Source organism: Nestor notabilis, unplaced genomic scaffold (genome assembly GCF_000696875.1).
Source record: "Nestor notabilis isolate BGI_N333 unplaced genomic scaffold, ASM69687v1 scaffold2081, whole genome shotgun sequence".
Lineage (NCBI taxonomy): Eukaryota > Metazoa > Chordata > Aves > Psittaciformes > Psittacidae > Nestor > Nestor notabilis.
Window position 1 is genome coordinate 9,121 of NW_009915873.1, and position 21,778 is coordinate 30,898.

Here is a 21,778-nt window from a genome sequence, read left to right on the forward strand (position 1 = left end):
ACCGTGGCAGAAGGGCTATGGGAGTGTGCTGCCACAGCACTGGCAAAGTGCTGGAGGGCAAAGGATGCCCTGCAGCCCCTTAGGGTTGCCATAGCAGTGGGCTGGGAGGGGGGAAACTGAAGCAGTCAGAGGGACATGACATGAACCCAGCAGTCCATGTCAGCTGAATTGTGCCTTCCTGTGCAGGGTAAGTCTCCCATAACTGCACAGGGAGGGCTGGATGGTGTCTTGGTGGATGCAGCCTTCACAGGGGGATACTGGCTGCGCCCAGCGTGCTGAACCTCACCGCCTCCACTGCTTGCAGGGCTCAAGATGCTGGGGTGGGCAGGTCTCTCCCTGAGCTGACCCTGTGGGAGCTGGCTGCCCCGCGGTGCCCATCCAGCGCTTGGCTCCCAGCCTCGCTTGGCTTCTCCCGCTGGCATAAGGCAGCAGCACTGAACAACTCGGGCTTTGTGCTTGCCCGTGTGCCCGCAGCAGCTCCCTGCCCCTTAGGGTGCAAGATCCGCTCCCCCCTTCCTCCCAGATGCTCAGGCGCCCTGGCAGCCCCGCCATGGAGACGCTGCTTTCACCGCCTGCCAGGGACGGGAAGGAGCGATGGAGAGGCTCCAGCTGAGGTCCCCTTTGTGTCCCCGTGCAGCCGTGGGCTCTTCCTGGCACACACATTGCTGCTCTTGCTGCTGGGTTCGGATGCTGATGCAGGAGCAGGCTCCTGCCGCACCACCCAGCATCACCCAGTAAGAGCTGCCGGTTTGGGAAGGAGCAGTGTCCACCCCTACCTATACCTCTGTGTGTCCTTCTGCCTCCCAATCCTGTGTATCTGTGTGGGAAACAGCCACATTTGCTTGGCTGGAGCACTCGGCCAGGACCATGCTGCTGTGTCCTGGTCCCTTATCACTGTCCCTTCACAGTGAGCTGAGCATGCAGGGGATGGAGGTGGTGGCCGGGCTCAAGTGCCACTGTGGTCTTGCCAGCCCTCTCCTCCCTGGATGTGTTGTCTGTTCTGATGCTGGTTTATGAGCTCGGGCAGGAGATAGATGGGGCTGGCACTGATCATCTTGCTGGTCCCAGGACAGCCTGTGTCCTCCCCATGCTGGCTTCAGGCAGATCCCTTGTGCCAGCATGGGGATGGCCATGCACAGGTTGCCTGTGCCATGGGTTCCAGGGGATCAGCCAGGCTCTCTGTAGGTGTCTCGGCCCTTTAGGACTCAGGTGATGACTTTATGACTTCTAAAGTTGCTGATCTTTGTAGCAGAGGAGGGAAACTGAGGCAGAGCATGGCAGGTGCTGCCAGGTCCCCCAATGTCACTTGGTGGGGTTGAGGACAGGGCCACCAGGACAGCCCGTGCTGGCTCTGCAGATGTTTATACCATGTTTGGCTGGAAAGCTGCCCAGTGGAAAAGAACCCGAGGGTATTAGTTGATAACTGGCTGAATATGAGCAGCAAGAATCCACCAGCATCCTGGCCTGTCCCAGCCCCAGTGTGGCAGCAGGACGAGGGCAGTGACTGTCCCCTTGTGCTGGGCACTGGTGAGGCTGCACCTTGAATCCTGTGTCAGGGCTGGGCCCCCCACTGCAAGAGAGACATTGAGGTGCTGGAGCGGGGCCAGAGAAGGGCACCGGAGCTGGAGCAGGGCCTGGAGCACAAGTGTGATGGGGAAGGGCTGAGGGACCTGGGGGGTTTAGTGTGGAGAAGAGAAGGCTCAGGGGGGACCTTATCGCTCTCTGCAACTGCCTGACAGGAGGATGGAGCCAGGAGGGGGCTGGGCTCTGCTCCCAAGGAACAAGGGATGGGACAAGAGGAAACAGCCTCAAGCTGCACCAGGGCAGGTTTAGATGGAGCTGAGGAAAACTTTATTCACTGAAAGTGTTGTCAAGCACTGGAACAGGCTGCTCAGGGCAGTGGTGGAGTCACCATTCCTGAAGGTATTTAAAAGATAAGTAGATGTGGTACTTAGTGACATGGGTTTTAGTGGTGCCCTTGGCAGTGCTGGGTTGGACTTGCTGATCTTAAAGGTATTTTCCAACCTAAACAATCTATAATTCTATGTTTGTAGGAGGTATCATAGTGCCTGGGCATGGCTTGAACTGTATGTGAACATCTACCTGGCCCAACCAGGGTCTCATGTGGCTCAGTGCCTGGCATGGTGATGTTTCTCCTGGGAGGGTAGGGTGTGAGAGAGCTGGGACAGTTGGGTGCCAGGGAGCAGGAGGAGCTGCACTGGCCTAGAGAAACCCTCTGCAACATGTCTTGGTGATCGCATACGTATCCTGTGATGCTGGAGGGCACCTCTGCGCCATCCCACATGGGGCTGTGGCCACTGGTGCTCATCTCTGCCCTCCTGCTCTGCTTGTCCTGCTCTTGTAGTGGGGATCCATAGTATTCCCACACCAGCTGGCAGCAGCTTCCAAGGACATCCATTGGTGGTGCTCAGCTGATTACCTGAAGAGCAGGACCATCTGGGGAGGTTCCCATGTCTCTGGTCCCCCTGGGGAGATGGGACTCATGCTGAGAGCTGGTACTTGGCTCCCTGCAGGTCTCCTGGCAAGTGATGGGGTCCCTCAAGTGCTCAGGTCTGGCTGGGCAGCGATGTTTGGGGAATGGGAGAGCCACAGATGTTGGCATGTGGACAGCATTGACTCCCAGCCTCGAGGACAGCCCAGCATGGCCAGGCTCAAGCCCGTGCTCTATGGAAATCCATGTGTGTGTGCACCCCTCCAGTGCTTCTGCTCACCCTCTCTTCCAAACCCACATTTAACCACCGGGGAGGGGATGAAAATGTTTTGCTGAAAGCCCTGTTCTCCTTTTTCTTAAGAACTTTCCCAAATTACCATGGTTCCAGTTTGTTCCTCTGCCCATTCCCCGGGGACACTGTCGCTGAGCATGGCTGGGGTTAGGGAGAGGAGGAAGCTCATAATGTTGTTCAAAAAGTTATTAAAGCTGGGGTTTAATGTTCCTGGAGGAGAGTGGGACCCTGGGAAGGCGACAGGGGCGAGTCTGGGGCTGAGCACATCAGAAGCTGCTTTCTATTGTGGCAGCTGAGCTAAATATACCCACAGACACCCAGAGCTGTTCCCACACGCGGGAGAGAGCTGGGTGCCTGCGCTGCCTCCTGCCCCACTGGGGACACCCTGACCCCCAAACCCGGTGGGGGTTCATAGACTCATTTGGCTCTTCTGAGCCCTGCTTGCCCCCGGCCGGGCTGATAAGGAGGGTCTTGAGGAGCCCCAATCCACAAAGCGTCTGCTGCGGTCGCTGCCAGGGATGCGGTCGCTGCCAGGGATGTGGCTTCCAAGGAATTAATAGCTGTGTCTCTGAAGCACCCAGGGAGGGGAGATGTGCAGTCATCAGCTCTAATGAGAGCTGTTTGCTGTGGTGCTTGGCTCTGTGCTCCCTCTTTCTCCATGAATCCCCTGGGATCAGCCAGCTTCCCACAGCTGGCACATGCACCCAAAGCCGGAGCTGCGGCAGACTCTGCCTGTGCTGGAGCAGAGCCATGCCAGTGCCTGTCTGACTGTTCTGTACCCAGGTTTGTTGGGAAGGGGTTCGGTGCGATGGGTGGGAATGCAGTGGGTCAGTCGTACATGCCACCAGAGCTGGGAGCTGAGCACAGCCTCGCCTGTCCCGTTCCCATCCACCAAGCCCATGGCCGGGGACAGCCGCTGGGCTGGGCGGTGGTTGGGTTTAGGCAGTTGTTTTGGCGCTGGGACTGTCTTGGCATGGGTTTGCACTTTGCATTTCAAGCCTTTGGAAAGTGCAGTTTGATCTTGTTGCCTCTGAAGCGGGCGCTGCTGGCTGCAGAGCATCCTGCCTGCGCCCTGGCCGTCCCTGTCACTGCTGCTTCAATGTGTCAGTGGGTGTCTACATGCAGCCCAATGCCTGCTGCCTGCATGGGGGCATTGCAGTGCATGAGCCAGCATGGTCATGGCCCTGTATGGTCCTATATGGGCCCTATTCAGCTGCTGGGGCAAGGGCAGTTAAAGTGCAGGCTGCATGTGATTACCTGCCTGCGCTGTGGTCTCCAGCCCTGCCTGTCACCTCCTCGGCTGCAGAGGTGGCTGGTGGCATCACTGGGATGCACCAACCTCTTTTTCTCAGCCACAAACAGGTCAAGGTTGTCACTGGGTGCAGGAGGTGAAGGATCCAGTGCACTCTGCTCCACACTGCGGGCAGAGGTGCTCCTGGTCCCCTGCCTGCAGCAGCCACAGTTCCAGTGTGGGACATTACTCACATCCTCAGGACCGGGCTCATGTGAGTGAGCCATGAGGCTGCCCTCAGCCCCCTCCTCTTCTTGCAGGATCCGTCCCCAACTGTCCAAAGAGAAAATAGAGGGATGTCACATCTGCACCTCAGTGACGCCTGGCGAGCCCCAAGTGCTGCTGGGGAAGGACAAGGCCTTCACCTATGACTTTGTCTTTGACCTGGACACGTGGCAGGAGCAGATCTACACAACGTGTGTTGGGAAGCTCATTGAAGGCTGCTTTGAAGGTTACAATGCCACTGTGCTGGCGTATGGACAGGTACGTGCTCTGCCTGCTCCTTGGGTTCTGGCACGGGAGTTGGGCTCTTCTGCAGCACTGGGTGCTGGGGCTGCTGAGGTGGCACCTGTAGAGGTTACAGAAGGTTTATAAGCTCCTGGGTGTGGAGGGGACAGAGTTGTCCCTGGGCTGGGTGAGAGATGGGGCAGGGGGTGGCTTTGGATGGGAGGAGAAGGAGGCAGGGCTGGGGTGGGAGTGTGGGAGCTGGGGTGGGAGTGGGGATCAGAGGGGCTCGGCAGAGGCATTTGGGGTGCTGGGGTGGTGCTGGGGAGGTGTGGGGTGCATTGGGCAGAGCCGAGCCTGGGAGAGCCCAGCCAGCTCCCCCCTCACTGCCTCTTTGCAGACTGGTGCAGGGAAGACGTACACCATGGGCACTGGCTTCGACATCAACATCTCTGAGGAGGAGCAGGGCATCATCCCACGGGCCATCGGCCACCTCTTCAGCGGCATTGAGGAGCGCAAGCGCGCGGCGCAGAGTCAGGGCAGGGCACCTCCGGAGTTCAAAGTCAGTGCCCAGTTCCTGGAGGTGGGTGACAGCACATCTGGGTGACACTGTGACCCTCTCCTTTGCTCAGCATCCATGGCCTGGGCTCCTTGAGTCCTCCATGTCCTGGCTGCTCCATGGCTGAGCCGGATCCTACAGCAGGCGTGTGGCCACGGGTGCAGCCAGGGCAGAGGAGACTCAAAGGAGCTGAATGTTGCTGACCTCATGATGGCCACGAACTGGGGTGTCACTTTCTTGGCTGAAGGGAGACCCTCCCATGGTGCCTTGGTCCCTTGGACATTTAGGGGGCTCTAGGATCACTCCTGGTTGAGGCTGAGGATAGTGGCATATCTGCTCCCCTGTTACCAGTGAAACAAGTGGATAAAGTGCCATTCTTGTGGGGATTGGAGGAAGGGCTGTGTTATTTCCCATGTCCTTTGCTGCACCTTTGACCTTGAGAATGCTTCATTGCATCCTTTCCCGCCTCTGCCTTGGCCTCTCCTTTTCAAAAGACTCTTCTATTAACTACTTCTTTTCCTGGAGAAGTTTGGCCCAGAAAGCCTCTGGACTTTGTGTGGCTGCAGCAGTTTCCCTGTGGGCTGGTCCTGGTGTGAAAGTGCAAAGAAGCTCAAGATGGGAACTAGTTTAAGACCCTGGTGAGGAAACATTGGGTGGTGCTGAGCAAAGCTGGGCTTCTAAACAAACTCTATCTGGTTGGTCTCCTGGTCTGGGATAGAGCCCAGAGGAAAAAAGCAGGCAGAGAGAGAGGCCCTATGCTGGGATCTTGACTCCATGTGCCTTTGGTGTCCATCACATCTGGGTTCTTCCAGATGTCCATGGCCTGGAGAGCAGAATTGGTGCCCAAAGGCACCTCCTAGTCTCAAGGGCTGACCTCCTTGCTGGAGGAATCCTTCCCAACCAGCTTTCCATCTGCAGAACCCTTGTTTGCTCCCATGGTGCTGTGTGTCTGGCCAGATCCTTCCCTCCCCATCACTCAGCCTGTCTGAGCTCCTGGCTGCCTTCCCACATATCCTCATCCTCATGGGGCTCTGCTCTGGGGAACCTGTGGGCTGGGATGGAAATGGGGACAATTTCATGCCTGTGCTGAAGTCCTTCTGGGAGATGAACCTTGGTTGGGCTTTCTCCCCGCTGCAGAGTGCCCTAACCCTGCTGGAGCCATGGCATGGTCCTGCCTTCCTGAGCTGTAGGATCAAATACTTGCCTTCAGCCCAATGTGTGTCCCCTTACCCTATGTGACACACTTTCCCTTCCCTCTCAGCCTCCTGTATCTGTTGTCTAGAAGATTCTTCGCTGTCCAGCTATAGTTTCCCTTGCCTCAGTTTCTCCCTCTAGTTTGAGAAGTCCTGACAGTGCCCCAGGGTGCTGGGTGATCAGCTGTGGGATGCTGGGGTTTGGACATGTGAAAGATGAACACTGGGAATGGGATGTCTGTGTCGCATCTGTTCCAGGCCATCCTCGGAAGCATCTTTTCAGACCAAGAGGTCCATCACAACCCCAGTGTCACCTGGGGGTGAAAGAGCAGTGGCCCTGCTTGGGGTCACAGCAGCTGCCATGGGTATTTCCTGTAGCCTTTCTCACTCGTCACCACCTCTGACCTCTGGTGGTTTTGGCTCTCAAAATAGCCTCAGAGATATTTGTTCTGTGGCTGCGGTGGAGGATGGGAACAAGGCTTCCTCTGCTGTGCCTCAAAGCTGCTCATGGTTACACTCCCCAGGCCAGCAGCACCCAGTGGGACACTGACAGCCCCTGTTAAGTGTGGGGACAGTAGAAACCTGATGGCCCAGTGACTAAGGCCATTGGAGCCTTCTGAAAGCTTTGCCCTCTGGTCCACCCTGCGGCATGGACATCGAACCAGGCAAGCCAGGGAGGCTTTTGGGGTGATAATGGCTCTCCTGTGTCAGCATGAGCACGTGGCTCCATCAGATGCTGGTTACCAGCTGTGCTATGCTGGCAGTGGAACAGGATTTGTCCCTGCTGATCCCTGTCCTGTGACTCTCCTCCCGGGAGCAGGCTGTGAGAGCAGGGTTTGAACCCTCAGGGAGCCTGTTTGCCCATGGGGCAGCCAGGGACGGATTAGCCTGATCCACTGGGCTGGCCAGGACCCTGCGGTCCTTGAGTGACCCTGTTCTCCACACAGGGACATAAGTGTGAGAGGGTGAGAGGGTGAAGTGTGGCATTGAGTGGTGGTGGCAGGAGGACAGAAGTGCAGGGGTGTCCCTCTACCCCAGCATGAGAGAGGATGCTGCAGGGTCAAGATACAAATGAGGACATCTGTCAGCTCTGGGTCCTCAGGGTTTCTCTGCTTGTCCAGCACTCCCTTTGCCCCTTGTTTCCTTCCCACCCAAGGTAACCTTAGGGAGGTATGGTGGGAGAGGGGCTCTGCTGGCTCATGTGGCTGGGGGCTCTCCAAGTGAGCAGGGAAGGCCAGGGGGATGCAGAGCTCCTGAGTGTCCACTCAGGCTCTGGGGACATGGCTCCTGGTGTGGGACAGGGACAGGACAGGGTTGGACGGCTTGAACCAACGCAGACTGCAGCTCAGAGCTTTGCAAGGCAAACATGACACATGTATGTACACATGCCATTTCTTCTGGGCATCCTGTCCTGGCTGAGTACCTATGCAGGAAGGTTAGAGCTTGTCTGAGCATCATCTCCTGTCTGTACACGCATCCTGTGTGTCCTTTCCTACATCTGCACACACATCAGCTCTCCTGGTAAGCCTTGCCCGAGCACATGCATGTGCATGTATTTGGATGCTGGAGAGGGACTCTTCATCAGGGACTGTAGCGACAGGACAAGGGGTGATGGGTTCAAACTAAAACATGGGAGATGCAGGTTAAATGTAAGGCAGAAGCTCTTCCCTGTGAGGGTGCTGAGGCACTGGCACAGGGTGCCCAGAGAAGCTGTGGCTGCCCCATCCCTGGCAGTGTTCAAGGCCAGGTTGGACACAGGGGCTTGGAGCAACCTGCTCTAGTGGAAGGTGTCCCTGGGACTGGATGAGCTTTAAGGTCCCTTCCAAACCGTTCTGTGATTCTATGTGTGAACACACACGCACCCTCAGTGTGCAGCCTGTCCTCCTGGCTCTCAGCTCCTGTCAGTCTTGCTGTGCTCTGCTTTATCAGCCTCCTGCTTACTCCTACTCACCGTGCACCCACTTCCATCCCACTCAGCTCTACAACGAGGAGATCCTGGACCTGTTTGACAGTGCCCGTGACCCTGACATGCGCCATCGCAAATCCAACATCAAAATCCATGAGGATGCCAGTGGAAGCATCTACACCACAGGGGTTACGTCACGTCTCATCAGCTCACAGGATGAGGTGGGTGTGGGATGGGGCAGAAATGGGTGCTGACCAACCAGGGATGCGGGGTGATCTCACCCAGGAGGGAACAGAGCAGCCCTGGGGTGATGCAGGGGCAGGTCAGTGTGCTCACTGGGCTGTCCTGACTCCCTAAAGAGTGCTTTAAGATTTCCTTCTTCCCTGCTCCATGTTGTTGTAGCTGATCCAATGCCTAAAACAGGGAGCTCTTTCCCGCACCACTGCCAGCACCCAGATGAATGTGCAGAGCTCCCGGTCCCACGCCATCTTCACCATTCACCTCTGCCAGATGAGAGTGTGCGCCCGCCCAGAGCTGGTGAGATGTGCTCCTGCCTCATGGCTGGGCTCTTCCTGCATCTGATACCCAGGCAATATGTGTGGGGTCCTTTGGAAAGGGGAGAGGGTTTGAAGTCTTGCAAAGAGACGCAGGGATTTGTCTTTTTCTTTCCAGTCATAGCCTGTGTTAGAATTAATGGGAGCTGAGGTCTGCAGTTCCATCCAAAGTGGGAATGGTCTGGCCCAAGGGATGGCATAGAGCAAGCTGCTGTTGGCATCCTCTCCCCCATCCTTGAGGGATAGGTGTGGAGGGTGAATGCTGAGGCTTTTGCTGACATCTGAATGCAGCCAAGGGTCCATGGTGATGATGCTCTCCATGTGGCTGCAGGTGAATGGGGAGGTGACCAGCCTCCTGGATGGATCCCAGCCCACCACGGAGTACGAGACCCTCACAGCCAAATTTCACTTTGTGGACCTGGCTGGCTCGGAGAGACTGAAGCGGACGGGTGCTACTGGCGAGAGGGCCAAGGAAGGCATCTCCATCAACTGTGGGCTGGTACGGCGCTGGGCACAGAGTGCAAGGGGAGGGGAAGCCTGTGACACCTTTGGGTCCTGCTTGGGGCTGCTCTGGGCTGTTGGGGTTGCTGTTGTCTCTGCTGGGGTTTATGCTACCTGATTGTGTAGGCAGGAAGATGCACAATCCAAAATGCCAGTGGTGAGGGTACAGCCAGGGCAGGACTATGGGGAGGGGTATAGCTGGGCGCAAAGATGTAAGCCCCCAGAAGGTTGAGGTCTCCTAACTTAAGCTAGAAAAACCCTCCAGGGCTCAGTGTTGCTCCTCAGGGAATGTGGGAGAGACACACAGCCATGGGAAAGGGGGTGAATGCTGAGACTGGCAAGGAAAGCCTTATCCCACCACCTCTTGCATGCCAAACCTCTGCCACAGCACATGTCCCAGCCCTGATGTGCTGGCTACAGACATCAGAAGCAGCAGTGTTCTTGGCAGAGGCTGAATTTGGAAGGGGCTTTCCTTTGTGTTGGTAGCTGGCCCTGGGGAACGTCATTAGTGCCCTCGGAGACCAGAGCAAGAAGGTTGTGCACGTACCCTACCGTGACTCCAAGCTCACCCGCCTGCTGCAGGATTCCCTTGGGGGCAACAGGTAAGGGGGTCCCAGGCTGGGGCTGAGCCCTGGGAGAGGGCTGAGGGTCTATGGAGCCATGTAGGAGCTGTTTCAGGACTCAAGTCACGGAGTCATAGAATAGTTTGGGTTGGAAAGGCCCTTAAGATCATCCAGTTCCAACCCCCTGCAATGGGCAGGGATGCCTCACACTAGACCATGGCATCCAGGGCTCTGTCCAGCCTGGCCTTGAACACTGCCAGGGATGGGGCATTTACCACTTCTCTCAGCAACCTGTGTCAGTGCCTCAGCACTCTCACAGGGGAGAACTCCTGCTTTATATCTAATCTAAATCTCCCCTGTTTCAGTTTAAACCCATTCCCCCTTGTCCTACCTGTAGGACAGTCCCTGATGAAGGTTCCTCTCCAGCATCCTTGTAGCCCCCTTCAGACACTGGAAGCTGCTCTGAGGTCTCCACACAGCTTCTTGCCTCCAGGCTGAACAGCCCCACCTTTCTCAGCCTGTCTTCATAAGGGAGGTGTTCCAGCCCCTGATCATCCTCATGGCCTCCTCTTGGCCTTATGGGTTGCCTGGTGGGGAGGAGATGCCTCCTGACAGGCAGCGTATGACTTTGCAGATATAAAGACCTTGGTACCTCATGAGTCCCCAGTGCAATTAGCCAGCTTTGGCAGAATTAGCTGGTGCAAAGCTCTTTGGATCCCTTGTGATCCAGGACTTGGCACATGGTGTTGCCCAGCATGGGATGGATTGAATTCCCTGTCTACTTTGGGTCTACTTCTCTGAAGAGCCCATTATTCTCCAGCTGTGTGATGTGTTGTTTGTGGGGTTCTGGCTCTGACAGGGACTGAACCCAGGTTATACCTTGGGTATAAAACACAGAAGGGCCTAGGATGGGCATCCAGGGTTGGGTGCCAGGTTTCCAGGTACTGAGTTGGTGCAGGGTGGGGGGAACTGTCCTTTCACCCTGATCTTTACCTCCCCAAGCCAAACCATCATGATCGCCTGCGTGAGCCCCTCTGACCGGGACTTCATGGAGACCCTGAACACGCTCAAGTATGCCAACCGGGCCCGCAACATCAAGAACAAGGTGGTGGTAAACCAGGACAAGACAAGTCAGCAGATCAGTGCCCTGAGGGCCGAGATTGCCCGGCTGCAGATGGAGCTGATGGAGTACAAGGCAGTGAGTGATGGAGTGAGCCTGCAGAGGTGGGATGGAGGCAGGAGAAGAAAGCTACTCCTTGTGTTTGGATTGTGGCAGGGCCCTGCCTACCATGCTCTGCCCCTAGTGACAAGGGCAACTTCTGGGAGAGGTCAGAAGGTTTAAGAGGTGGGGGCTCAGCTCCTGCCTGGCCACAGCAGAACCTTGGGCAAGTGACTTGGGGATGCAAAGGCAGGGAGAAGCCTTGAAGCATATCTCACATTCTGCCTCTTCCTGGCCCTTGGGTTTGTCCCTGCCACTGCTTTGGTGGCTGGGCTGCCCCAGGGATGCAGTGGTGGGCCCCCACCTTGCACCCCAGCTCACCCTGCACTCAGGGACTCTCTCCTCCTGTCCTCCCAGGGCAAGCGGGTCATTGGGGAGGATGGCTCAGAAGGCTACAGCGACCTGTTCCGCGAGAACGCCATGCTGCAGAAGGAGAACAGCACCCTGCGCATGCGCGTGAAGGCCATGCAAGAGGCCATTGATGCCATCAACAGCAGGGTCACCCACCTCATGAGCCAAGAGGCCAACCTCATGCTGGCCAGGGCAGGTGAGGCTGGGCTAGTGTGAGGTGTGGTGGGTCAGCCCAGCCAAGTGTAGCTGGGATGGATGCTGTGGTACAGCCTGTGTCTTGCCTTGATCCACCTGCATCTCTGCTCCTGCAGGAGATGGTAATGAAGCTATTGGCACCCTCATCCAGAACTACATCCGGGAGATTGAAGAGCTGAGGTGAGCTGGGCATGGGTGCTGTGGGTCCCCATGGTCCCTGGGCTCAGCAGGAGCTGTGGTGGTGTCTGAGCCCTGATGTGGTTTAGAGCTGCATCCCTGCAGCATCACTGGGGTGAGTGAAAAGCCTTGCTGAAGTAGCAGCTGCCTACACTGCTGCTACACTGGGGCTGTGGGAGTCCCAGGCACTGCTTTGGCCATTGTCATCCTTTGTGTGGCCATCAATGGAGGGGGAGATCCTGTTACGGAAGTGCCTGGTGTCTCCCAGGAACTGCTGACCCCCTAAAGTTGAGTCCATCCCAGTCTCTTGCGTGATCCTGGGTCCCTGTCTCGCAGCATTCTGACCCAACATAAATGGGAATGACTGTCTCTGGCTCACACTATCCTACAACCAGGCAAGATCCTCTACTGTGGGGACAGTGGGTTGTCTCTCCTTTGACCATGTGCTGCCTTCACTCCCTAGGACAAAGCTCCTGGAGAGTGAGTCCATGAATGAGTCCCTGCGTCGCAGCCTCTCGCGCACCTCTGCCCGGCCCCCTTATTCCATGGGCTCATCCCCAGGCTCCAACTTGGCTGGGCTGTGCAGCCCCGCTGCACCAGTGGACACGGAAGCCTCCGATGTCCTGCGACGGGCCAAGCAGGACCTGGAGCGCCTCAAGAAGAAGGAGAGGAGGCAGCGCAGGAAGAGGTGAAGGCATCTGCTGTGGGGTGTTGGGAAGGGGGATGTCCATGTCGGTGCTGGTCAGGTCAGGGATACTGCTGCCCTCATCTGTGTGGAAGCCAGAACACTGAGACAGAGCCCAGGTTCCCCTCTTGGCACTGCCTTGATCTTCTCATCACCCTCCACACTATCCTGGAGGCTGTTTTGTCCAAAAGGTCCAAAACCAGGAGACAGGGGGCCCCCAGCAGGACCTGCCCCCAGGCTCCCTGACACTGGCATTCACCAGCACCCCTCTGCTTTCCCCCAGCCCAGAGAAGGAAGCATTTAAGAAGAGGCAGAAACTGCAGCAGGACAATGAGGAGGAGACGGATGAGAATGAGGTGGAAGAGGTGAGTGTGCTTCATGCTCGTAGCAAGGGGACATTTGGTTGAGGAGCGTTGTCTAGAGGGGTTGTGGATATGAAGACTCAGTGCTGGAGCAGGGGGCAGCCAGCCCTGCTATGGAACAAGAAGCTCTCCTATGATTCTGTGGTCTTCTGGGGCTTGGTTTCAATATGTGTAAGCAAATTGGGGCTCGGTGATGCAGTGTTACTCTGCTGGGAGGAGATGGATGCAAGGATGAATGAGGCACAGAGCTCCTCCCTTCAACTGTGGATGCTGGGTGTCCAGAAATTGGTGCTGCAGCCTCTGGGCATCCCATGTGGGAGGCTGAGTCCTGCTGTGTGGGCTGCAGCCCGTCAGTGTGGGGTGAGCTTGGGTTCGGAAGAGGGTAGAGCTGCAGAGAGAAGGGCAAAGCTGTTCTGCAAGCTGAGGTTAAGCACTCATCCCTCAGGAGGAAGAGGAGCAGGACGAGAGTGGCTGTGAGGAAGAGGATGGACGTGAGGATGAAGATGAGGATTCGGGCAGTGAAGAGAGCCTGGTGGACTCAGACTCAGATGCAGAGGAGAAGGGTAAAGTGCAGAGCCATGTGTGCAGCCCAGGGTATGGGGGTGCATTTGCTGGTGTCTCCTGGCACTGAGCTCTGGTCCTGGGAAGGGAGAGTCCAGCCACCTTGCTGAGGGGATTAGAAAGCACCAGGGTTGTTGCAAGGAGTTTCCAACACTCCTTGGGGTGCTGCTGCTCCCTAGCAGTGTGGGCTCCCATGGGCTCCCTCTGCCCTCTCTGTGTGCTGTGGCTCAGTGAGGCCATGGGAGCGATGCTGCCCCATCCCTCCCAGCCTGACTGTTCCCCTCCGGTCTCCAGCTGTGAACTTCCAGGCCGACCTGGCAGATCTGACTTGTGAGATAGAGATCAAGCAGAAGCTGATCGATGAGCTGGAGAACAGCCAGCGGCGCCTGCAGACCCTCAAGCACCAGTATGAGGAGAAGCTGATCCTGCTGCAGAACAAGATTCGGGACACGCAGCTGGAGCGGGACCGGGTCCTGCAGAACCTCAGTGAGAAATGCCTGTGGAATCCCCTCCCTGTAGTGTTGGGCCCCAGTCCCTGCTCTTACCCAGCTGACTCAGAGCCAAAGCATTCACCCTCTGCATGCACTGCTGGCTCTGGTACAGCTCTGCTATCCCTTTGCCTCTGCTTGAGCCCAATGGGACCCCCAAGACCCTGCTTGTCTTGCCATGGGAGGGGGGCTGGTGAGCTGAAATGCTGCTGACCCCGCTGGTGGTGGAGAGGTGGCTGGAAAGGATGGCAAAGCAAAGCCTCTTCTAGCCTTGAACACTGCTTCATGACATGTGGGAACACTTGGGGAAGATGAGGTGCTGAGGGACACATGAAGACCCCAAAGACCTGGTGGTGTAGCTAACCTCTAGGCTCGGCAGGGCAGGATCACCCATGTCCAGGTCTGCAGCTCCTCTCAGCCCAGTGGTTGTGCTGTAACCCACTGTCACTAACCTGTGCTGAACCCTAACCCAGCTCTTCCAGTGAGTGCCCCCAGACAGATCCCAGCCTGTGGTGGGGCCAGAGCAGAGGGATGTGGAGGGAGCAGTGCACCATGCCACCAGTGCAGGAGGAGCCCAGGGTGCGTGGCTATCACAAGCTCTCTCCTCGCTCCTCTAGGTACTATGGAGTGCTACACAGAGGAGAAAGCCAACAAGATCAAAGCAGACTACGAGAAGCGGCTGAAGGAGATGAACCGGGACCTGCAGAAGCTCCAGGCAGCCCAGAAGGAGCACGCTCGCCTGCTCAAGAACCAGTCCCGCTACGAGCGGGAGCTGAGGAAGCTGCAGGCAGAGGTGGCCGAGATGAAGAAGGCAAAGGTACCTGCTCAAGTCTCCCTGCTCACAAGTGATGTTTTCCACTCCTGTCCTGGTGGCAAGCTCAGGACATCTGTCTGGTTGGATGGCTGCCTTGGGACAATTGGGTGCCTGATCCAACACATCCCATTGCAGGTGGCACTGATGAAGCAGATGCGGGAGGAGCAGCAGCGGAGGCGGCTGGCGGAGACAAAGAGGAATCGCGAGATAGCGCAGCTCAAGAAGGAGCAGCGGCGGCAGGAGGTGAGAGCTCAGCGCCCGCAGGCGGTCCCCCAGAGCAGTGGGAGCTGGCTGAATGGCTCCCAAGGGCTTCCCACAGCTCTCAGTGTGGTTGTGGGAGGTGCTGGGGGATGATGTGCCATTACGGCCAGCCTTGAGGCTGGAAACCTGTCACTTTAAAATCAAGAGTGAGGCTGTTTGTGCCAAAATACCAGCCCCAAGTTTTGGTGTTAGGAGTCTCAGGGCTGTGGCCATCACTGGGGTGTCTGGGCAGGACCCCAGGGGTGTGTGTCTCTCTCGTGCAGTTTCAGATCCGGGCTCTGGAGTCTCAGAAGCGGCAGCAGGAAATAGTGCTGCGGAGGAAAACTCAGGAGGTGAGGAGAGGGATGGGTTTACCTCCATGTAGTCCCCATGGGTGTCCTGACCGCAGTGCTTGGCTTAGAGGCACCCTGTCCTTTAGTCAGTGCCAGCTCTGGGAGCAGGTTTCCCAAAAGGGTGGGAGGATTTTTATGGCTCCTGAGTGAGGAGCGAGGTCTTCTAGAGCAGACTCAGAGAGGATCCCATCAATGCAGATCAATATCTCAAAGGTGGATTCCAGGAGGATGGTGCCAGACTCTTTTCAGTGGTGTCCAGTGACAGGATGACGAGCAATGGCTATAAACTAAACCACAAGAGGTTTCACCTCAACACGAGGAAGAACTTCTTGCTGAGGGTGGCAGAGCACTGGGACAGGCTGCCCAGGGGGGTTGTGGAGTCTCCCTCTCTGGAGACATCCAAACCTGCCTGGACACATTCCTGTGGGAGCTGCTCTGGGTGGCCATGTCTTGGCAGGGGTTGGACTGGATTATCTCCGGAGGTCCCTTCTAACCCTAAGGATTCCAGGATTCATTGTAACCAGGTGGGAGATGGTTGCAGGCACCAGGGGTTGGTCTACGGGGCAGAAGGGGGACGTCCATGAAGCACTACCAGCCCCAGGGATTTAGGTCTCCAGAGCTGCCCCTCTTTGTGGGACCCTGAGGGTGATGACAAGAGCTTTGGGGTGGGGATGCCCATCTGACACCTTCTGCTCCGCCCTGGGCAGGTCTCGGCGCTGCGCCGCCTCGCTAAGCCCATGTCGGACCGGGTGGCAGGCAGGACGAGCCAGAAGCCGGCGCCGGCGATGCTGGACTCGGGTGCCGAGGTCTCGGCCAGCACCACGTCCTCCGAGCCCGAGTCCGGCGCTCGCTCTGTCTCCAGCATCGTGCGCCAGTGGAACAGGAAAATCAACAACTTCCTGGGAGACCCCTCATCCCCCATGAACGGGGCTCGGCCTGCCAGGTCAGGGCAGGGGCTGTGGGAGCAGGTGATGGTGCATCCCAGGACTCCTGTGCCTGGCTTTTGGCTGGTGGTGGAGGTTGAAGGGCAGCCTCTTGTTGGTGTTAAACCACTGACCCACTGACAGGCTGTACTGGCAGCACGTGACTGACTGTCCCCTGGGCTTAAGCCCAGAGCTGGCCTTCCATGAGTGTTAAATGCCATGACACAAACCCTGCTGGGCTCAGCTTTTGCCCCTTTCTTTGCTAAGGGGCAATTGAAAAGTTGGGACATCTAGAAACAATGCAGATACCTCCTCTGCTCCTGGCCAGCCACAGCCCAACTGGGGCATTCTTTTGGGGCAAGCATGGCTTTCCAGGCACAGTGCAGCCATTGGCCCATGTGTCTCTTCTCCCCTTTGGCTGTAGGAAGAAGTTCCCCAAGAAGGGGGCGAGCCAGACTTTCAGCAAAGCCGCCCGCCTCAAGTGGCAGTCACTGGAGCGGCGCATCTTCGACATCGTCATGCAGAGAATGACCATTGTTAACCTGGAGGCTGACATGGAGCGGCTCATCAAGGTGACCATAGAACCACAGAGTCAACCAGGTTGGAAAAGACCTTTAGGCTCATCAAGTCCAACTGCTGGGGAAGGAATTGTTCCTAATCTCCAACCTAACCCTCCCCTGGCACAGCTTGAGGCCATTTTCTCTTGTCCTGTTACTTGGGAGAATACACGGACCCCACCTCACTACATTCTCCTGTCAGGCAGTTGTAGAGAGCGATAAGGTCCCCACAGGCTTTCTCTTCTCCAGACTAAACCCCCCCAGGTCCCTCAGACATTCCTCATCAGACGTGTGCTCCAGGCCCTTCACCATGGTGCTGTGGACAGAGAGGGCTGGGTGGTGGGTGCAGGGCAGGGGCACAGCTATGCTGACAGTGCTGATCCTGCTCCCTTTTCCCTCAGAAACGTGAGGAGCTGGCCCTGCTGCAGGAAGCGTTGCTGGGCAAGAGGTCAAAACTGCAGGCAGAGAACCCCAAGGGGCTGCAGGAGCTGAACGAGGAGATCGAGGTTCTGGGGGCCAACATTGACTACATCAACGATAGCATTTCTGACTGCCAGGCCACCATCATGCAGATCGAGGAGACCAAGGTGGGTGGTTGGACTGGGCTGGACTGGAACAGAGAGAGCAGGAGCATCATTGGGAAGTGAGGGTGTCACCGGGAAGAGCTAGGCTGGGTGTCCTCCAGAGCCATGTCATGCACTCGGAGGGGCTGCATCTTCACAGTCCCTTCTCATTAGGTGGTTAATTGTGGAGGGGAGTGCTGCCGTTCCTTCTATGTCCATGGGCAGGCTGCCAGTGCCCCACGGATTACAGGGAAGCTGCAGCTCCTGTCCTGCGTCTGAGAGGCTGATGGTCACTTGGCCCATGGATGTTTTGCTTGGAAACATCCCGGGAAAGACTCTCTTGTTTCCCAGTAGAAACCCTGCAGGTATCACATCCAGTCTGGACACTGGGCATGCTGCAGGGATGCTGTGCAGCTCCTGGCTGCTCTCTAGTGCTTTCAGCCAGGACTGGAGGCTGTGTGCTGACCCTGGCTTGTGCCCAGTTGTCACTTGGATTGACAGGACAGAAGGGGACGTTGTTAATTCACGCTGGCCTTCGGGTTGGTGACTTTATCTGCTTGTGTCTGCAGATTAGTGTCTAATGAAGTGTGTGCACGAGGATTTCTGTAGCAACACAGAAGCCCTTCAGGTTGCATTGGCCAGATCTCCCCAGTAGCCACTTGGGCAGAATGAGGAGGTTGGGACTGGGCAGTGCTGTTGGCGGTGCTGTGCTGGCTATGGAGCCTGTTCTGCCTGTGCCACATCCAGTGGCAAAGCTCTCCTGCTGCATCCTGTGCCCATTCCTCCTGTTTCAGGAGGAGCTGGACTCCACAGACACCTCGGTGGTGATCAGCTCGTGCTCCCTGGCCGAAGCTCGGCTTCTGCTGGACAACTTCCTGAAGGCCTCCATAGACAAGGTGCGGTGCCAGGATTTGTGATGGGATTTCTCATGGCCGGGGAAGGGGGGCAGGTTGCCAGGGTGGGGACTTGCTGGTGGGGACCCAAGGCACCCACCTGAGGCCCCCCGTGGCCGTCCTTCCCTAGGGGCTGCAGGTAGCACAGAAGGAGGCCCAGATCCGCCTGCTGGAGGGGCGCCTGCGGCAGACTGACATGACAAGCTCCTCGCAGAACCACGCCATCCTGGATGCGCTGCGGGAGAAAGCGGAGTCGCACCCCGAGCTGCAAGCCCTGATCCACAATGTCCAGCAAGGTGGGACTCGGGGCTGTGCATCCAGTTTGTGGCCATGAACTAAACCACAAGAGGTTTCACCTTAACATGAGGAAGAACTTCTTCCTGTTGAGGGTGGCAGAGCACTGGGACAGGCTACGGGGGGGGTTGTGGAGTTTCCTTCTCTGGAGACATCCAAACCAACCATGGACATGTTCCTGTGTAAGCTGCTCTGGGTGGCCTTGCCTTGGCAGGGGGTTGCACTGGATGATCTCCAAAGGTCCCTTCCAACCCAAATGATTCTGGGATCCTGGGGCCAGGCATGCTGCCTGTGAGGAGAGTTGCCCAACCATGGTGGTCCCCCAAGAAGCGCTTGGAGGTGTCATGGCTGTGACCAGCATGCCCAGGGTTGCCCTGAGGGTGATGCTGGGCAGGGATGTGTGTGCCAGTCACCACACAACAGGGATGAGGACCAGGTCCACGTGTCTCCCCCACAACTGCCTGTGCTGCCCCCTACACTGCACAGCTTAGATGGTACTGGACACCTTGGGGTCCCCTCTGCTCTGCTGATGTGCTGTCTCCTTCCTGCACAGAGAATGGCTACACCAGCACGGATGAGGAGGTCTCGGAGTTCAGTCTGGCTTCAGATGGGAGGTGAGTACCCAGCCCGGCCCTGCCTGAGCTGGAGGAGGCCAGGGGTGGGTAGGATGTGTGGTGCCACCCATGGGACCTTGCAGGTGGACGTGGATGAACAAAGCCCCACCTATGGTGCCCAGCCCTTGGGGAGGGGAGCAGAGATGTCTCTTAGACACCTGCAGAGAGCAAGAACTAGGTCATCCCTTGGAGAGAGGGTGCAGGGGAGCAGGGGGTGACCCAAGGAGTCTGGTGGGCCAGTGACAACCAGCTCTCTGGAAGGAGTTTGGCACTGAAGCTCCTCCTTTGTTCCCTTCTCCTTGTAGCATCTCCCAGTCTTTCACCATGAAGGGCTCAGCAAGCCAGGATGACTTCAAGTTCAAGGTTAGTTGGGTCTTTCTGTGTGCCCCATCAGAGGGAATGGGAGGAGGGATGGAGGGGCGTGTTGTTCAGTGATAGTCTAGGCCTTGCTCTGTAGTCTGACCCTTGGCATAAGGCACTATGGCTGGTCTCTGGGTGGGGTCAGCTCTAGAGAAGGGGGTGCCACGCTCCTCCGAAGCACCAGAGGCTTGGGAAACATCCACCACCTCAGCCACCAAGGAAGTCCCTGTGCAGTGCTGCATCCATGTGGGCAAAGGTGGAAGAGAGCACCAACTGTTCTGCACAGGCTTAGAGTATGGAAAGCCAGCACTGTGCTGGGCATCCCAGCATGATGCAGGAGGAACTCCATCTCCTGTGGCCAGAGAGCATGAGCTCTTCCACCCTGCAACTCTCTGGCTGCTCCTGCTGTCCCTCCCCATGCTGCCTGTGACTGAGCCCTCTGTCTTCTCTAGGGAGAGCCCAAGCTCTCAGGGCAGATGAAAGCAGTGTCAGCTGAGTGTCTAGGACCCACACTGGATGTCTCCACCAAGAACATCACCAAGTCCTTGGCATCCCTCATGGAGATCAAAGAGGATGGGATCAGCTTCTCCGTCAGAGACCCCTATTACAAGGAGAAAGTGTCACGCACCATCAGCCTGCCCACTCGAGGAAGCACCTTGTGAGCATGGGATGGTGGGTCTCTGGGCAGTGGGAGGCTCTTGGAGGGTGGGAAGCTGTGTCCTGGCTGTGGAGTTGCAGAGAGATGAGGGTGAGCCCAATCCTGCATCTATCCAGGTTTGCCTGCAGCAAGCAGTGGGGCATTTCTCCAGCAGGACTTGGAAAGTATCTAGGAGTATGCTGGTATCCTCTGCAGATGGAGAGGAGGGTACTCCAGGAGGAGGGAAAGAAGGGGGAAGGTCCCCAACTCACTGCTCTGGGTTATCAGCCTTCTTAAAGGCTTCTTGGATTACCAGAAGCCTCTGTGCTCATGGGGTGACTTGAGGCATCTCTGATCTTGAGATTGTGACTGTAGAGCAGCCCAACTTCTCCATTTGCTCTGCTGGGAAAGGCCATTGGTGTTCAGCATGGGGGGAACCCAGCAGGGGCAGCAGGCACCCACTCTGCTCTCTTTTACTCACTTTAGTCCCAGGCAGTCTCGTGGCTCGGACACTTCACCTCTGACCAGGAGGAAATCCTATGACCGTGGCCAACCTGCCAGGTGAGCTTGGAAGCTGGGAAACAGCAGCATGGTCATGGAGAGGCTGGATGGCCCAGACAAGTGAGGAAAGATGCTGGCTGGACCAGCCCTTGCTGTGCCAGGCAGTTGCCAGAAAGCAGTTCCCAAGTGACGTGTCCCTCTGATCCTTCCTGGCTCAGGCCTCCAGACGTTGGCTTCACGCCTCCCTCATCCCCACCCACCCGTCCACGCAACGACCGCAATGTCTTCTCTCGTCTCACGAGCAACCAGAGCCAAGGATCTGCCTTGGACAAGTAAGTCCTGGTGGGGTGGGAGCGTCTGAGTGAGGGGGACCCATTCCACAACAGCAGTTGGGTGCTGCAGTGGGGTATAGGGGCACAGGACCTGGGTCAGCTCCAGCCCAGCTTTCTGACTCCATTTTCATGCCCTGCTCCTCTCCATGAGGGAGCAGATGCTCTGCAAGGGCCATGCTGGACCCTTGCCCTGTCCTGCCTGCTCTGTGTCCCCTCTGAGCTGTCTGCTTGCAGGAGCTTGCAGCCACAGCCTCTGCCTATACTCTGCTTGGAGACAGGGCAGTACCACACTTGGACCACTGGGAAAGGCTATGGAGCAGGATGGTGTGAGGTGGGATGGGGACTTGCAGGAAGCTGATGGACTGGCACCAACCCAAAAATGCTGCTCCAGCTTTCCCGTGCAGCAGACTGGGGACCTGCCATCGACTTGGAGCGGTTCTAGAACCACTGATGTTCCCTGATGGACACCTGCTGTCTGATCCTCATATGCCCTTCTGCTCCTCTGCTCTCTCCCCTGGTTCTCCACATGTGCTTCTCTTCCCTCTTTTCCCTCCCCCTCCTTTCTCTCCTACACTGGCTTGGATGCAATAACAATCCTCCACCTCTGACTCCTCAGCTACCTCTTCTTGTCTGGGTTTTCTCTCCCATAATCCTGCTAATTTTCTGCCCGTAGGTCTGATGACAGCGATTCCTCTGTCTCGGAGGTGCTGAGGTATAGACAACTTTCTATTTATTATCCCTTCCTTCTCTTCTCCTCCTTCTCTCTGTCTCACGAGCCTGCTCTCCCTCGTCCCTGCATGCTTCACCTGCACCTTGCTGCTCTCCCCCACCTCCCATCCTGTGTGTGCTGGCCCCCCTTGGCATGCCACCTCTAGTGTCTTGATGCCGTCCCCTCGGTGGTGAG

At 57.1% G+C, this 21,778-nt stretch overlaps 1 protein-coding gene across 1 annotated transcript in view; it reads left to right on the forward strand.

The window, feature by feature from the left end:
- Positions 1-4,295: 4,295 nt before the first annotated feature.
- The window catches only part of KIF21B (kinesin family member 21B), a gene marked incomplete at its 5' end in the record, with an annotated part of 23,764 nt that continues 6,281 nt past the window's right edge, over positions 4,296-21,778 (forward strand). The window contains 27 exons of the mRNA XM_010024325.1: positions 4,296-4,518; positions 4,880-5,062; positions 8,209-8,358; positions 8,540-8,674; positions 9,023-9,190; positions 9,679-9,794; positions 10,758-10,953; positions 11,332-11,521; positions 11,637-11,700; positions 12,161-12,385; positions 12,666-12,747; positions 13,190-13,307; positions 13,600-13,791; positions 14,411-14,610; positions 14,743-14,850; positions 15,132-15,200; positions 15,908-16,143; positions 16,548-16,695; positions 17,082-17,267; positions 18,038-18,139; positions 18,267-18,432; positions 18,984-19,044; positions 19,350-19,407; positions 19,857-20,062; positions 20,528-20,602; positions 20,761-20,874; positions 21,548-21,586. Coding sequence (XP_010022627.1) covers positions 4,296-4,518; positions 4,880-5,062; positions 8,209-8,358; positions 8,540-8,674; positions 9,023-9,190; positions 9,679-9,794; positions 10,758-10,953; positions 11,332-11,521; positions 11,637-11,700; positions 12,161-12,385; positions 12,666-12,747; positions 13,190-13,307; positions 13,600-13,791; positions 14,411-14,610; positions 14,743-14,850; positions 15,132-15,200; positions 15,908-16,143; positions 16,548-16,695; positions 17,082-17,267; positions 18,038-18,139; positions 18,267-18,432; positions 18,984-19,044; positions 19,350-19,407; positions 19,857-20,062; positions 20,528-20,602; positions 20,761-20,874; positions 21,548-21,586 — 3,810 coding nt within the window. The remainder of the gene's footprint in view (positions 4,519-4,879; positions 5,063-8,208; positions 8,359-8,539; positions 8,675-9,022; positions 9,191-9,678; positions 9,795-10,757; positions 10,954-11,331; positions 11,522-11,636; positions 11,701-12,160; positions 12,386-12,665; positions 12,748-13,189; positions 13,308-13,599; positions 13,792-14,410; positions 14,611-14,742; positions 14,851-15,131; positions 15,201-15,907; positions 16,144-16,547; positions 16,696-17,081; positions 17,268-18,037; positions 18,140-18,266; positions 18,433-18,983; positions 19,045-19,349; positions 19,408-19,856; positions 20,063-20,527; positions 20,603-20,760; positions 20,875-21,547; positions 21,587-21,778) is intronic.